Source organism: Lycorma delicatula, chromosome 2 (assembly GCF_047948215.1).
Source record: "Lycorma delicatula isolate Av1 chromosome 2, ASM4794821v1, whole genome shotgun sequence".
Classification (NCBI taxonomy): domain Eukaryota; kingdom Metazoa; phylum Arthropoda; class Insecta; order Hemiptera; family Fulgoridae; genus Lycorma; species Lycorma delicatula.
In genome coordinates this window covers 171,162,311-171,179,672 of record NC_134456.1, presented here as the reverse complement: position 1 = coordinate 171,179,672, position 17,362 = coordinate 171,162,311, and the positions used below count along the sequence as shown (strand labels likewise).

At 28.5% G+C, this 17,362-nt stretch overlaps 1 protein-coding gene across 1 annotated transcript in view; it reads right to left on the bottom strand.

Moving 5' to 3' along the window:
- The window catches only part of LOC142320319 (limbic system-associated membrane protein-like), a 341,433-nt gene extending 328,402 nt beyond the window's left edge, over positions 1-13,031 (bottom strand). The window contains exon 1 of the mRNA XM_075358026.1: positions 12,900-13,031. Coding sequence (XP_075214141.1) covers positions 12,900-13,026 — 127 coding nt within the window. The 5' untranslated portion in view covers positions 13,027-13,031. The remainder of the gene's footprint in view (positions 1-12,899) is intronic.
- Between the last annotated feature and the right edge of the window lie 4,331 nt (positions 13,032-17,362).

Sequence of the window (17,362 nt, the reverse complement as noted above, 5' to 3'; positions counted from 1 at the left end):
CTAAGAACTGAGTATGTATTTATTTCTGTGTGCGTAGAAACTTAAATTAAGTATAATTAGACTATAGTGTTTTAAATCGGACATTTTATTAACTTATTATCTCATAAGTTATTATCTAAAAATTATTGTCTGTATTGACATTTTATTATTTATTCGGCATTATATATATATGTATTATTTTCCTGCTTCCAGCTATTCTATTTGATTCATTTTTTCGGATCTTTTATCTTATATAATACTTTAACCAATGCCTTGAAAATGCCTAGAAAAAAATTTTCTGGAGAAGCACCCCCATTAAATTTAGCTACAAACCGCCACTGATTCTTTGGTAAGTCCATTTCAAAAGCCAACTTTTTAATCTTAATTACATCAAATCGTATATTTTTCTTATATTGTTGGTATAATTATTTAATTATGAATCAAAACAAAAACAACAAAAACCTTTTTTAAAACTTTCAATGATGGTTCTTATCTCCATATAAGCTTGAAGATTCTGCGTGGGAAAATATAAAAATGGAATTTTGTAGCGTATGAAAAATGTGATGCCTGGCCGGAATTCGAAAACGCGACCTCCTGATGAAAAGCGCAGATGCTGCAACTTCGCTACAGAGATTTTGTTTTTGTTTATGGTAATACTCTCATTCATTCTTTTCTAAGATAGGCTTTGCATTTATTGTAGATATGCCGCTTTTTTACTTTTCCTTGGATTCTTTAATTTCATCAGTCAATAATTTTACTTTATTTAGTTTTTTATTGCTTCATTTGTCATATCTTCATCATCATTAATTTTTATAATTTTTCATTCTTCAGCGCTATCGCCGTTGGTAGTTAACCTTCTTAGGAGTGTTATTCAAGTGATTTTGATTAAAATTAATTTCCTTCTCCATATTAAACAAATATACTTCCAAGAATTTCTTTGACACATATTTCGATGCCTATCTTTCTTTTCCTTTGAAGTTACAGATGTTTTTACCAATTTGATTTCTTAGGAGATTATTATAAATTAGTGATACTGTTTTAATCATCAATTAATAGATTAAAAATTCTTTACTTTTAAAGAACTTTATACATGAAATAACGTTTTTTATACATTGCACCTGTCAATAGAATATGATCCTTATAATAACGTAAAATAATCGAGAAAACATACCAATATCATAAATATATGCTTCTTACTTAAAATATATACTTCATAAAATAAAATGAGTAGAAATAATTTTAATTATTTTAAAATTCAAAATTTATCGCTAGTTGGCAAATAAAATTTTGAAAATTTAATTAAAAATGTTTATTTAATAAAAAAAAGTATATCAAATTATGTTAAATGCAGTCAAAATTAACTCTACATTACATTTCTCATTTATTGAAAAATATATTTAAAACAACTGATTGTCCAAAGAAAGAATTGCTGAAATGGAAGATATTCTCACATCGCATTTACTTTTTATTTCCCCTTAGGCTATTTTAAATTGAAAGTATATTTTATACAAACAACAGCTTACAAACATCTCGAACAACATTCATTTTAAATTACATCTATTGTTTCTAAATATTCATTGAAGAATAAAAAATAAACTAAATAAATTTCACGTATAAACTGTTGGTAAAGTTACAACCATGTATATATTTTTAAATTCTCTCTGACAAATAATTGAATGGCAGTTATTATTATTATGAAGATATAGAAATTTGTTAATTAGTAGTTTGAAATTAACTTCTCTAAATTTAATCTGCTATTAAGTTTGAGTACGCGGACTAGTAGCACTTGCTAGTGGCTTGCATAATTCCTGGCAGGTATCAAGAGAACCATCAATCAGCTTGTTGTCGATAATTAAAGAAGCCCATAAATATTTCTAAATCGTTTTATGTATAAATCGAACAGTATTAATACATTTTTAACCAATTGCATATTTAATAAATTTTGGGTAACTAAACAGCATGATAAGGTGAGAGTCAGTGTTTATTTTCGAAATTACTGGTTATGGGGGATATATTCTTTTCCGGTTAAAAACCTTCAACAAATAAGAATACATTATGATAATTCTTATTTTCTAATAATGGGTAATCATTTATTAAATGTACGTATACGCTGCTTGGATTCACCGTATTTGGTTCGTGTTTTACAGCAAAACGCTGTTGTTATAGTATTTTGATATGGAAAAAAGACAGTCTTAGATATTGTTTACGACATAAAAGAAACAGATATTAATAACAAAAGCAGTATTTTAATAAATACTTTTATTCATTTATTTTATAAAGAACCATATTTGGATTAATTTGGCAATTTTTTCCTCAGCTATTCATTTTCTTTTTTAAGGAAAAATTCTGTTAATTTCCCACTTAAATTGAAAGAATAGACACCCCGCAAACGAATGGAAAAAATCATAGTAACTGTAAAAATAAGTAATACCTGAATAAACATAAAACAAGATGATATGTCCTTAGTCATAAACTTTAATAATGAAGAAAATTTAATGCTAGAGCCTGATGTATGCTATGTAGATAAAATAAAAGTTGGGTGCAGTAGGTGAATTATAACGCCTCAGATGTGTCTAATGTGAATCTCTGATGCTTTCTGTGCAGAGGGTCTAAGCCAGCTCGCGTCAATTAACATGTCTGCACAAAGTAATCATTCCCTTCTCAGTCTGGTTTCTCAGATAGATGAATAGTCTAACCTCTCACACTCAAGCACCATCCTAAATTTAACGATTTCTACTTCTATTCACCAAACTATAAGGGATACACATCTACATTAATAAAGCGGTTAAAAGCAGTCTAGCGTGATGTTACAAATTACACCTCTTTGATGAACTACTAGTGGCTATAAAATAAGTTAGTTCTATCGTGTCACCTTTAATAACCTCTTTAAGACAACCGTAAATGCTAATTAATACCTGTTCAGTAAATAATATACGGCCGCAAAAGGTGATAATCTAAGAACTAAATAAAGTAAGAGAATTTATTATATAAATTGTACTATAAATGTTATACTGGTGAAACATGAAAAAAAAATTATATAAATTAATAATTTCTAAAAATTGAGTCCTACAAACAAAAATGAATCAATAGAGTAAAATAAAAATAAAGTAAAAACGAAACTGTCTATAGTAATAATTGATTATGGGAGGTTTACCAAGTATCAGAGATAATTTTATTACATTAGAAATACCATAAGAATATTTGAAGTAATATGTATTGTAACAGTAGACATCCGTAGGGGTGGATTATCGAGCAGATATTTCCACTACGTCCCCATTATATTTGAGTGGTTATTTTGTACAGTTATTTTTATTCTTTGTATTTTATATATATATATATATATATTTTATTATGTATGAGCTTAAAGTGATGGGTAATAATATTATAGATGACAAAAGTAAGATTTAATTATCTACTGAGAAAGGGATGATTTTCTACGGTAGTAGTAAATAGTCCCAGAAAAAATAAGGCTTAAGACTAGATGAAAATGTAAATAGTAACTTCTTTATTGCGTTTTCACTAAAGTAAACCGTCGTAAAAACTACCTATTTTCACAGTTTGCATGCAAAAAGTAATTACCTTCTTTTGCATTTTGCATAATATATAACAAATTTATGAAAAATTTAAATTATTTTTTTAGATAAATAAGATGTTGAAGTGTTTTAAATCTACATAAAACCTTAATAAATGTAAAATAAAAATCTTTTAGTAGATGTTATATTTAATTTTACGAGTTTAATTTCTTATATGAAAAAAAAGGTTTCTTACCCTTGAGAGTGATTTGTAAACACCACTAAATGTAATTTTGGTTGGTTAACAGAAGTAATTTTATGTCGATGCTTGTGCGTTGGTATGTTATTAGGTTAAACTACGCATTAATAGCAGCAGTCTGTAGGTGCAGCGAAACATAAATAATTTTTTTTACTAACGTTAAGAGAAGGAATAATTAAAAACATACTTAACCTTACGCATAACCTTTCATTGAAATTTAGAAAATTCATACATTTTTATAAGTCGACACTTATTTTATTTTTACATCTTAGTTAGATCCATTTATTCTTGAGATTCTAGGTTATTTCCACCGTAAAGTTCATGAGTGAATCGTTAGGATGGGTATACATATAAGAGTCTTACTCACAACTTGTAGGAAAGAGGGGCTCTAAGCGGCTATTTCAGTTCGATTCTTCCCTGGAGAATCTTCTTTCCTTGTAGCTATCAACTACCATCTATGCGTTCGTGTTGAACGTGTGAAGTACCTTTACCTTCTAATTTTACATGTCTTAATAGTGATGAATTTTCCATTTCACAAACTTTTATAGTTATAGAATTATTTATTTTTCATTAATTAACATGTAATTTTATATGTGTAGTCGTATAAATAAATCCTGAATTTATTACCGAATTAAATTTTTTCAAAGCCTTGCAAACCGAATTCTTTTACATAATATATTAAAAGTTGATCAATCTATGTTAAGTATAATAACATAAACTGTATCTCAAGAGGGGGCTTTAAAATATCTGTAATGATATTTCTTATGCCTGAGACGAACGTAACGCATCAGAGATAAAAGTACTACTATTTTCATTTGCTTTGCCTGAAAGTAAGGATGTTCATTATGAAGTCAATAGTTACGGTAAGCACAATTAAGAAGTTAAGAAAATTCTGGATAGATTCATGATATATTCGATCCTAATTAAGATAACAATCAAATGATCCTATATAGAATAAATATATTTAATAAATATTAGATGTTCATTGGGTAAACGGCTGGATTTTAAAATTTTTAACACTTCCATAAACGGTAATTAATTTAATACTGGAGCTAACACTCCATGAATTATTTGTAAGAACAAAAATAACTTTTAAATTTATCAATTTCTTATATCAGTATATTCAGAAAATACTTTACATTATCAATTCTTTATAACTGTCGGAAAATTTCGATAAAAAGTTTGACACCGATGAGAAATTTCTTCGCAATATTTAAATTAATTATATAATCCTTAGGGATTTGTATCGGCCTAAAAATGCTCTGATTTGTTAGACGTTGATTTTTAAAAATATTAAACTGTCTTAAAGAATTAGTGTATTTTAAACGCTTAACAATAATTAATTGAATATGATGGATTAAATTAATTAGAGAGAACATAAGAGAAATGCTAAAGAATGTAAGGAATAATATACTGAAAGATTAAAACTAAAAGGAAAAAAATTGATGAACACTAAACATATTGTTCTCAAAACAAACTGATTGTAGATTATCTTAATTCCAACAAAAATTACATAAAAAGTTCTCTCCAAAATATTTGATAAATGCAGTCAGTAGTTTTTAAAAAATTAAACAATTTTTTATAATTTCAATAAGGTAATTTCCGCACAATTTACAAACTTTTAAATTTAATAATTTCTCAAATGAATATATACAGGTTGTTAATCACTGAAATTCCCCAGTTAAATAATTTACAAATAATAATTGATTTCAGAAATAAAGTTTTTTAAAGGTCCTACATTATTCATTAATTTGTTATAAAATTCGTAGAGGTAAAATCCATGTAAACCACATCGTTGTTGACGGCAAGGCAAGAGCCAGCTGTAACGGTATAGCAAATTGAATTCTAGAAGAATCGATATGCGTTGGTACAATGATTAATGGCTCAACATAATCCAGTTAATTAATTGCAGTGGGCGGTTGTGAAACTCTATCTGGTTCCGGTATATGGCCATTCAAGTGAATCAACTTTTATAGCGTAATTTGTGTTCAATGATGAAAAAAAATTATCTTTTCTATTTATTTGAAATGTTTGATCTGCTGTTAATAATAGATAATTTTTTTGAGAAATTCCTTTTCGGTATCTTTGTATGATAAATCCACTAACACATTCATTTAGCCACTAACACATTAAACAATTAACCAACCTGCTATTCTTTTTTTAAGTAATCAGAATTAAAAACTTAATAAACATCACTTTCAAAAAAAATTTAGATCTGCATTTCGATTGTTAAACACTTATCATCAATTGTTCTAAAGAAAATATTAAAATAATAATAAATTATATAAAAGAAGCAGCAAACAAAACGAACAAAAATTTTGAGGCAAAGTGCCAATCTTATTAAAGTAAAATATATTCAATTTATTAAAAAAAATTAATATTAATACAATTTCGCCGAAAACAGTCCAAGCAAAAGTACTATAAACAAACAATGTAGTCTGCATCATTATAAATATAAAACACTTTATCACATTATACACCATAATCTAAGCCAAATATAATTCTACTCTGTACGCCAGCCACGCCCTGTTCTACTTCCCTGTAAACTTTTGAACTTCATATATGGTAGAATAAAACAATGTTTATCTCAAAGGAGATAAATGACAAGAATTTTCAACTTTATATAAATATACTAATTAAAATTTAAGAAGTATAAATGTTGAATGAAAATTTAAAATTTCAAAAGTTTGATAAAAATTTCGGTCCTATCCTGATATTTAAATTAGATTTTCTCTATAATGCTTTAAAAAGAAAAAAAAAATAAATAAAAACTCAAATATTTGAAAAGTATTTTATTCTCCAAAAGTACTTATAATAAAAATATGTTCGAAATTTTATTCTGTTAACTTGAATGTTAGTAAATCTTTAAACTGGTTAATGATTCTTGTATTTCTCATTTTTAATTAAAATTTAATTATAACGATGGATATTATACGATGAAACAGCTCTTACTTCTTAATTTGTTATACTAAATCAGAATTTTATTACATTTACTGGGATTCAATCATCGGGTGTTTTTAGTTCCTTGTACGAAGTAAAGAAAGTATTGTGATCGCAAAAAATTTTGATTTTCAAATTTCAACGGAAATATCTATTTTGACCATCCCTGATTCTGAATTACTAGTTTCGGCGGGACGTCTGTACGTATGGATCTCGTATAAATCAAAAAATATTAGCCGTAAGATGTTTAAATTTTGGATTTAGGATTGTTTTAACATCTAGTTGTGCACCTTCACTTCTAATTGCAATCGACTGAATCAAAAGTGTCTAAAAGAAACCCAACATCAAAAAGAAATTGGTTTTTGGACTTTTTCTTAACTGCAGTTATAAGCCCTCATTGAGAGGTTTTCAACAATGTATCATAAGGGGTATTTATTTTCATTGGTTCCAGAGTTATAGCCAAATAAAATTTAAATTAATGAAATATTTGGATCTTCCAGGGGAAGGCACATTGGTTGGAATCCGACTTCATATACATTTTTTTCTTTTTTACCTATTTCTTTTTTTAAAATTAAAATATATTGATTTATTAATAATTATTAATCTCCGATTGTAACAAACTTTTTCTACAATAAATAATAATTCAATATTATCAATAAAAAAAAATCAGAAATTATTAGTGAAATAACATTTTATGTACTTTTCATTTTAATTAAAAAATATTTACACAGATCAAATAAATATTAATAAATCAATATATATAAATTAAAAACAAAAAAAAAAATATTAAAAAAGTATGTGTATATGAAATCGAATTCAAACCGATGTGTGCATAGTTCATATCACCACGACACATTCAGAACGACACGTTCTCACTTACACCACATAACTTCTTGAGCGACGTGAGTCAAAATTAATATATAAACTATTTTAAAATGCTGATGCGGACACCATAAAAAATGTGGTGTCCACCACAATGCAGTTATGTAACTGTCCAGTTTATTAAAGAACTGGAGGATCGTATCTCACTTTCCAATGAAATAAGTTTAAATGAAGTGTAGCAAAAAATGTGTACTTGTAATTTAATAGGCGTACAAGGAATCATGTGGTGTCTACATCATCATTTTTTTATGATATAGAAGAAAAATGTTAATTTTCATCTTTTGGTAATTAAATATCAAAGTCGTACTGAGGAAATTTAGGTATACCTCTCACTATGTAATATATATATTGAAATTTTATACAACAAATTGCAATTATCTTATTTTGGTCAAAAATTACAAGGGATTCATATAGAAGAATAGACGAAAAACAATAGTTACAAAATGTGTAAGTGGTATCTGCTAATATAACACTTGTATGAACAGAAATTTTGTACGTATTTTCATGATTTTTATTTTTAACAGACTTGCCCTCCCTATTGTATATAATATTATTAACGGGGAAGTTTAATGAAACGTAGATTGAAGAATGGATGATGAAAGCTTGAGAACAGTGCAAGTATTTGTTAAGAAAATTAATTTATTTTTAGTAGTTTGTATATATCGGTATACACCTGTTTAAAAGCAATACTTTCCTCGATCCCTCAACATTAAACAATTTTTTCTGTATTTGAATAAATTAATTATTGTATAGTAAATTATTAATTATTAAGTAAATCATAGTTGAAAGATTTCTGAATGTAATACAATACTAAAGTCAACCACTAGAAATATATCGAAGTCGATCAGTAAATCACGCTAAAATCAATTCATATTGATTTATATCTCCTTTATCGAAAGAATGGAGATATTTACAATGGTTTTATGAATGAATTTCTTGCTAAATTTTATCTTAAAAAAATTAATACTACATAAAACCCTTGCCACTAAACAAATTTAACTTACTTTCAAGATAACGGAACGGACAAAAATTTTAAACATTTTTGATAATTGGTTTGAATCACGATTAAATATTACATCTCCTTATAGTATTTCCACTTCCTGATTTACGAGATATTATATCTAAATGCACACTATTAGGGATAGTTCTTTCGAAGAGTATAGAGCTGGATAAGTCCTAATGCCCTACACTTTCTTGGAGTTTCTTTAGGTACTCAATAAGTAAACCTGTTTAATTCGTAATATAAATTTTTCGATAATAAATAGCTGTTTAACGCCAAATCGATGGAATTGTAGTATGCTATTCCTACAGGATAAAAATGAAACGATCTCGAGGTGCCTAAGTTTTACTTTATTGAGGATGGTTAGTCTCATTCTTCGGTTCCACTACTACAAATTAAATTTCTACTACTATAGTAGTACCTTCTCATATACTTCCTATATACTTCCTATAAGTACCTTCCTCATCAGCTAATCCATTTCTTTATTCGTTATCCTTCAACACCCGTCATTGGTTCTGATTATATATAACCAATCATTCTAGTATCTGTATGCTTAGAATGATAAAACCAGTAGAGCTAGAGTAACTTAGTGTTATCTAGTAGGAAGAACTGGGTGATTACACTTTTTGCTTGGTATCTGCAAAGTAAGGCTAGTAATGACTAAAATGCTAACGTATATAGCTCAATCTTCTAATTCCTTTCTAAAAAAAAATTGTAACATATCATCATTTACTTCTCGAGATATTTTAAAAGAATAAAAAATCAAATAAGACTATGTAATAGTAGAACATAACTTAGCCAGGGTTAGTGTAACAAAATTTTAAACTTTAGCTGGATTCAAACATTCATCATCCTTTTGTACAAGTACGTAAAATACATTTTTATAAATTCGTTCAAATAATAATTGCCTGAAAATCTGTACAGACAGAATGTGTATACAAAGAATGAACAAAATAAAAATGTAGGTAAAAAAAAAATATATATAATAACCAGTACTAACTTAGTTGTTTTTTTTTAATTTTTTTCCAGTTTCATGATTTAATTAAATTTTCTCGGATTTTTAATATCTTTTTTTTCTTTTTCCTGTTTAGTCTCCGGTAACTACTACCGTTTAGATAATACTTCAGAGGATGAATGAGGATGATATGTATGAGTGTAAATGAAATGTAGTCTTGTACATTCTCAGTTTGACCATTCCTGAGATGTGTGGTTAATTGAAACCCAACCACCAAAGAACACCGGTATCCACGATCTAGTATTCAAATCCGTATAAAAATAGCAGCTGGCTTTACTAGGACTTGAACGCTGGAACTCTCGTCTTCCAAATCAGCTGATTTGGGAAGACGCGTTTACCACTAGACCAACCCGGTGGATTTAGATTTTTAATATCTAATCATTTTTATGCTTCAATTGTATTGTAAACAAACTCTGCATATAATATATAGAAAATTAAATACAATAGTATACATAGCATAATTTAATAATCTACCCATTATCTATCTAATGAGTAAGGTTTTAGCTTACTATGTGGAAGTACTATTCCATCAAAGAAGAGTGGATGACATTTCATGCCCATACTGCAGTAAACCTGTCGATGCGAAGCACGTGGTTTTCCGCTGATACAAGTTGGAGGCTTTGATAAATAATTACAGTCATTTGGGCCTTTTGACGCCTGATAATATTGTCCAGAAGATGATACAAGATGAGTGGCCTTGGAACTCCATCTCCAGTATGGTGGGTAGTAATATCCGTTATAAGAGAACAGAGGAGTAGGATGGTGGGATCGCCTGTGCGCGGCACCGGAGCAATAAGAGTGGATGGAGAAAAGATGGCTTGGGTAGGGAGATAGTCGTGGGCCCCTAGGGGTTACCGCTAATGATGAGGTGCCCGAGACTCCCTAACCTATGGTTATATAACCTAATATGGTTATAAACCTATGGTTTATAACCTAACGAGGAATATAAAACAACAAAAGTTGAAAGACAAAACAAGAAGCCTGCAGATCAAACAACAGGCCGTGAGTTGTGCTGAAAGGTGGGTATCCGGTCTGCTATTTAATGGGGAGGATTTTTGCTGGCAGAGCTCTTTCCTCCTCCTACGAAAAAAAAAGTGGAAGTATTGAGTAATATGTACTGTTTCACAACAGAACGAGATGGATTACTTTGTTGCTTTTTACTATATAACGCAGTATTTTTCTTACGACTCGAGTGCATGTAAAGCAAGTAAATATGAAATACAACTTAAATCTATTGCTTTATGAACCGTATCGAATGGAGTATAGAATGAAATATTTGTTAAACTTTTACATTTATTAAGTACGTTATTTGTTTAAATTAGGTCACGTGTACTAATTTGAAGATCTTTTTCAAAATCTTTTTCTAATCTTTTCAAACATACTTTATAGAATGTGACACATTTTATAGTAGATTTTTTCTCAAAATATTTTGTGTCCGCGTAAAAATAATATTTTCTAATAATTTTACATCTAAAAATGTGTAAATGTCTTGATTATCAATTGCCAGAAGATACCTGGTCTAAAAGTGGTCTGTTTTTTGAAGCCCTTCATTCCAGAGTAAAAGTTCATTTTATTAATTTGTTAGATCCTGAGGACTTGGGTTTTTCTACCTAACTTCAATTCGCTCCTTCGTTCCTCACGGTTTGAATTTTCACTGTACATTTTTTTCCACAGGCATGTAATGCTCATTATTTAGCGTTATCCCTTGTTTTGAAAACTTGCTTCAGCCTCTTAGGTACTTTTTGCGTAGTAGAGTATTATTTTAAGTCTCAAAGAAGGCTTGACGTAGAGCTTCTAATGGTGGAATACTTTTCTAACCATTTACTTCGTTAAATTGTGTTATTATTTTGTGCAGTTCACATACTTTTCTTATTGGCTTTTACTTATTATTTTTAATTTCATCTAAATTACCTTTTTCATTTTAGTCTGTCTTCTTGAGAGTTATTAATTTGCATTCGTACATTTTTGTGTGGTTGGTTTTTTTATTCAGAGATGTCATTTGAGGTTGGATTTCATAACGGTTCTTTTACCAAACTGGTAAATGTATGGGAAATTCTTATTTTGGCCTTTTAGTCTAGGCCAAGGTAAATTTTATAAAAAAAGTAATTAGAACACGATTTTGAATGTCTTATAACAGGACGATGATGACAAGGGAGTTTTCTATGAAATTCTTTTATATTGAAGTATAGTCACATTTATTTTCCAAATTTGTCTTTGCCGAAGTTTCAGTCAGTTCCTGATTGAAATGTATATAATGGTGAAGGAGCTTTATGTTATAGAAAGAGTCTGAATTGAGCAAGGATGCTGCTGTACATTAAGAGATAGATAAGGAGATATCAGTAGGAGTGGCAGAGAACTAAAATGGCAAGAAAACCCAGAAGATGCCCCAAAAAGAGATGAAAAAAAATAAATTAATACCCAAGCTTTTGAATTTTCTACATTCATAGTAAGCAAAAGGTTGACGAAGAAAATGAATAATAGGACAGAATATAGAAGCCATTAGTGTATGTGAACTTAGATCCCGCGGTACGTGGAACAGGTTCAGACTAATTGAATGTAAAAAAGTTCACTATTTTCTCGTGGTCTTCAATGAACCAAATATAATACAAGATTAGATTGTATAGACATTATTAATTACATTCATATAAATTAAAATAATTACATAATAAAATTAAATTGTTTTATCTCAATAGATATACAAGATTTTCAAGGTGATTGTCTAAAATGTAAAAAAAAATAATGCCTTCTAAATCAATCAGATCCATTTCCACGCAACATGGGAAGTGGAATTTAACATAAAGTATTATTGGTAAGAAAATCGAATACGAATAAATGGTTTTTACCCTTTCCAGAAAGAGGTTTTCCACTTTTCAATATAATAAAACATCTCTACGAATTTTTTTCGAAAAAAAACGATTTGCAGCTGTTACTGAAGTCAGCGTGCTTTTTTCACTAGTAATTAAGGTAAAAGTATATGTTAGAACAAAAAAGGAATTAAATTGTTTAGACGGTACACAAACATATTTATGTGTATTAATCATAAAGATGAAGAAATACAAAAACAAACTAAAAATAGAGTAAATTCCAAATTTCTAATCGGAGATTTACATAGTACAGATGATATAATACCGTGATATATACAATAATTGTGGACGGTGAAACTTCATCTTGACTTAAAATTTAAAACCTACTACACCTTGTCAGTGATATATTCTACTTTTTCAAACAATTAAATATAAATTAGCCATACATAAAAAAATACAATTTAATAAAAAGGGTAAAAAAAATAAAAAGTGGTGTTTATATTCTTACTTGGATTAATGACTTCACAAGGCAGTACTACAGTATCAGTCGTCACAATACGAAATGTTCTTCCTATTGTCGCAAAACTAGGAGAATCTGCTGTTGCCGAATTGTATTCTACTCCTCCATGAGCCATTCCAGTGTCACTTGATCCTGAAAAAAATAAAAACGAAAAAAATTATAATTACATGTTACTAAATATGTAATTAAATAAAGACCCTGGCATTCCTCGAAGGAATGCCAGGGTCTTTATATAATACTGGAAGTTGTGGGTGTGAATACCGATCAGGCCCCACATTATTCACACGTTAAAAATTCATTTGTACGATTTGATAATTGTATTTTTTGTCTACTATTTGCAGTTATTTCAGAGAAAAATTACATTTACACACTTTTTGTCTTTTTCGTTATCCTAAGTCGTAAAGCAATAAATACAAATTAATTTGTACTGATATAATTATAAAATAATTTCTAATACGAAATTTATTCCACTTTTCTATTTTTAATGAATTAGTTAAAATAATAACAACATAACATAAGAACTATTCCAAAATAATTTCAATTGGCAGTAAAAATAAACACGACTACATAGCTTTCTTAAAGGCAAATTGAAATAAATTTGGAAACAATATTACATACAACCTGATCGAAACCAGGTTAAAAAAAATTTTATCTTTATGTCCATTCTGATTGTTTAACAATCATCAGTAGTTGAAAACTACTGAAAAAATATATAAATAAAAAAAGTACTTAAGTGGAAAAAAATAAATAATAAAAAATATGAATTGATAAATAATGCTTGCGAAATATTATAAAACAACTGATGTAATACAACTCATGGTTGTTTCCGAAAATTCCAACAGAAAAAGTAAATTTAGCTCAAAATCATCTAACCATTTCAACCACCAATTAGATTGCTCTCTTCGAACTAATGCACTCCTCATATTCAGATTTAATGGTTAAAATTAATATCAAGAATAGCTTGACTCTTAAATCAATCAAAGAAATATTTCCGCCCACATAAATTCTTTTTTTAGAGAGGATTATTATTGATTATGATTCAAACTTTATGAAAAAGTTTGTAAATAAATAAAAACAAAAAACTATAAATAAAATAAAAAATAAAAACTTTTCCTACCATTTTCTCTACTAAAAAACAATGATTATTTTTATATCAGTACTGATAAAATGAATTTCCCAACAATCTAATTCCGTTTTACTCACATTTTTAAAAAAATATGGTTTCTAACAAATTAAAAAGAAAGTTTTATAAATTCAAACATAAAACATACAAATGATTCAAACATAAAACAATTGATATTAATATATTTTGTGTTTATATTGAACCCTAGTTTGAATTACTACTATCCATCTATTATGGATTCACCCCATTTTTATGTTTTTCGTTACTTTCAAAGATATCGGCAAGCAGTCAACCATAATTCGTATGAAGAGACGATTATTGCTTGGCTCCCAAAAGTTTGCAGGCAGAAATATTAAGAAACACTCAAATAAAGCCATCATGGGACTAGCACAGATGGTCCATACTTTATCATACAGAAATATAACATCTCATTCCATTAATTTTGGAACAATTTTTAAATTCTTTTAAAAAAATTTACTTGAGGTCGTAATACATTTACAGGTGTCATTTTTTCAGTTGGATAGTTTGTGCTTCGTACGTTACTAACATAATTTTCATAGAATCGATACAATAGTTGATCGATCGTAGCAGCACTGAATCCTTCCAACTCACCATCCAGTTGATGGAGACGATTTTCTAATTGCAAGGTGTGTGATCTTAATTCCAAGGCTAATGAAAGTACAACATGATTGTAGATTTCCGGCGATTAATCCGAATGCATATTACTATTGTAAGGAACATTTTATTTTCAAAGCCCAGTCTGGTATCAGTTGTATTCACATCAGTCTTTTCAAATAAAATAAAAAAATAATAGTAAAAAAAGGAAAATAGGTAAAAGCCACTTATAAAAATAAATGTTGTTATATAATCTTAATACATGAATTAATTATATTTAATGTTAAAAAGTAATCTGAAGTCATAATTTTACATCAACTTTATTTTTGATAAGAAATGTTGTGTACACACACAAACACACAGAGAGAGAGAGAGAGAGAGAGAGAGTGAGTGAGTGATAAGCGGGGGGGGGGGGGGGGAGAGTGACTGAGTATGAAAGGCAGACACTCACAAAACAACAAACTATTATTCACATCAACGTTATCATAGATTTTACTTTGTGACGAAAATAATTTTATTTCATTTATAAATATTGACGAAATTTTAATGCAAAGAAGAGAAGCTCATATATGTGAAGAGTGGTGGATTTTTAAAGATTCTGGATTAAGAGTAACTTAAGCGGCTCTGTTTCGTAATAGTAATAAATATCTCCCCCATACCATTTATTTTTGGTATTTGTATTACAGAAACAGCCGACGTACTGAATAGATTACTAAGAAACTATGTACTAAGTGTACATGGAGTGTGTGGTGAGACTTATAAAAAAAGACTGGACGTTTGCGAGGAATATAATAATAAAGGATACATGTAGATTAAATAATCACCTATTGAGTATTTTTTTAATAGGAAAGTCGAATTCCAGATCAATATTATGTCCTAAAATAGTGGCAGAAACGAAGTAACTCCTGTTGAAAAAGACATTGCTCATGAACCCCTGCTTAAATAAAATATTTTACTAATATAAAATCGATATTTTTTCTTCCCTTTCCATGAAATTGATACTAAATCAAAATCTGATAGAACAATGGGACAGTATGTTGTGTGTAACGTAAACAATTCCAGTTATAAGAATGGAAAAATTAAAGAAGGAACATTTGCTGATCTTCAAATGAGGGAAAGATGTCATATTCAACTACATACTGAACGATATAGAACTCACAGCTCAGAAAATATTTAAAGACGCACAAAAACATTTAAAAAATATAAATATATCATAAAATGATTAGGATGTTAAGGATAATCTTGTAAATTTTTACAGAGCAATATAATGTGTACAAATGTGTTTTTTGGTATTCATAAATGCATTTTTTCTGTCAAATCTTTGAAAGATATTCATAGTGGGTTCCACTGATATATTTCTGTGACAGAAAACCACTGCAAAAATAAACGTGGTAGTATGGTAGTAGGTTGTCTGTTGAATTTTATTCAGGGATGTACTTGAAGCTAACAATAAAAGAAAGTATTAAGTAAAAAGTTGTAACGTTATCATTTTCCAATCTTAGTCTGATAATTTCGTATTTATTGTATTAGTTTATTTCTTTAATCCAAGAAATTTTAGTTACAGAATTGTAGTCTACATAAAGAGCAATGTAAGAATTGCTGTTCTCACAGAGATTCAAAAAATATTTGTATACACCAGCGGAGTTTGTAGCTGTTTTGAAATTTTGAGATTCTAAATTTACTTCATATAAGGTAATTATTATTTGTTTAATTCTACAGCCTGTGCATAGAAAGTTTTTATTTTTGATAATACAATAGCAGAGAATGATTATACATACTAAGGGTAAATTTGGATGGTTTAAAAGTGATTGGACTCTTGTTGTTGAAGCAACTTTACATTTTCTTTTTAAAAAACAAATACCCTCACTTCAAAGAAATAATTTACATTTAAGTTATATTTTATAATAAAAATTGGAAATCATTATTAATACTTCATTTAATTATTTTAAATGACAAAGCAGTTATTTACGGATTCACATGAAATTAAATTTCTTATAACTGTTCAAAAAATATATATATATAATTTCTGAATAAATAATGGATTCTTAAATTCCACCGTTTTTTTGCTGTTAAGCATAGACTTACTAACATTTAATAGAAACACGATACAAAGAAAATCAAGGTGGAATATTGTCGGGTATGAAACAGCGAGATAGAATTTTCTACTAGAATGAACATAAATTAAAATATAAAACCTTGTGAAATAAACAAGATGAGAAAGAGGATCCTTTGTGTACAATGCTTAAATGTTTTCTCAGTGAAACAAGGGAAAAGGGAGTAAAATAAATATATTCTCCCTTAATATTTCTATGGCAAACAGCAGCTGTAGCTATACCACCAGAAAATCGTGTACCAGTAAGTAAACTCACTCACGAAGGCAATACTATTTTAATATTCCGGAGTATTGTAAAATGACACCTTTACAAGCCACGTCGTTAGTGGCTGCAAACGAGCGGCCTCGTTACTCACAAAGGCCCGTCATTTGCTTACATACTATACGCCAATCGTTTTGAAAAAAAAAAGATCTTATGAAATCATTTTTTTATCCCGTTAAAAATAAAGCTCTTTTCTTTTCAAACATAATAATAAAAATTGTAAGACAAAATAATAACGATAAGCGACAATGAAGGACATAGTTTCTTTTCAATGAGTATAATACTTTGTAAAACAAAAAATTCCATATCCCTAGGCACCATTAAAATTATTTCGAGCA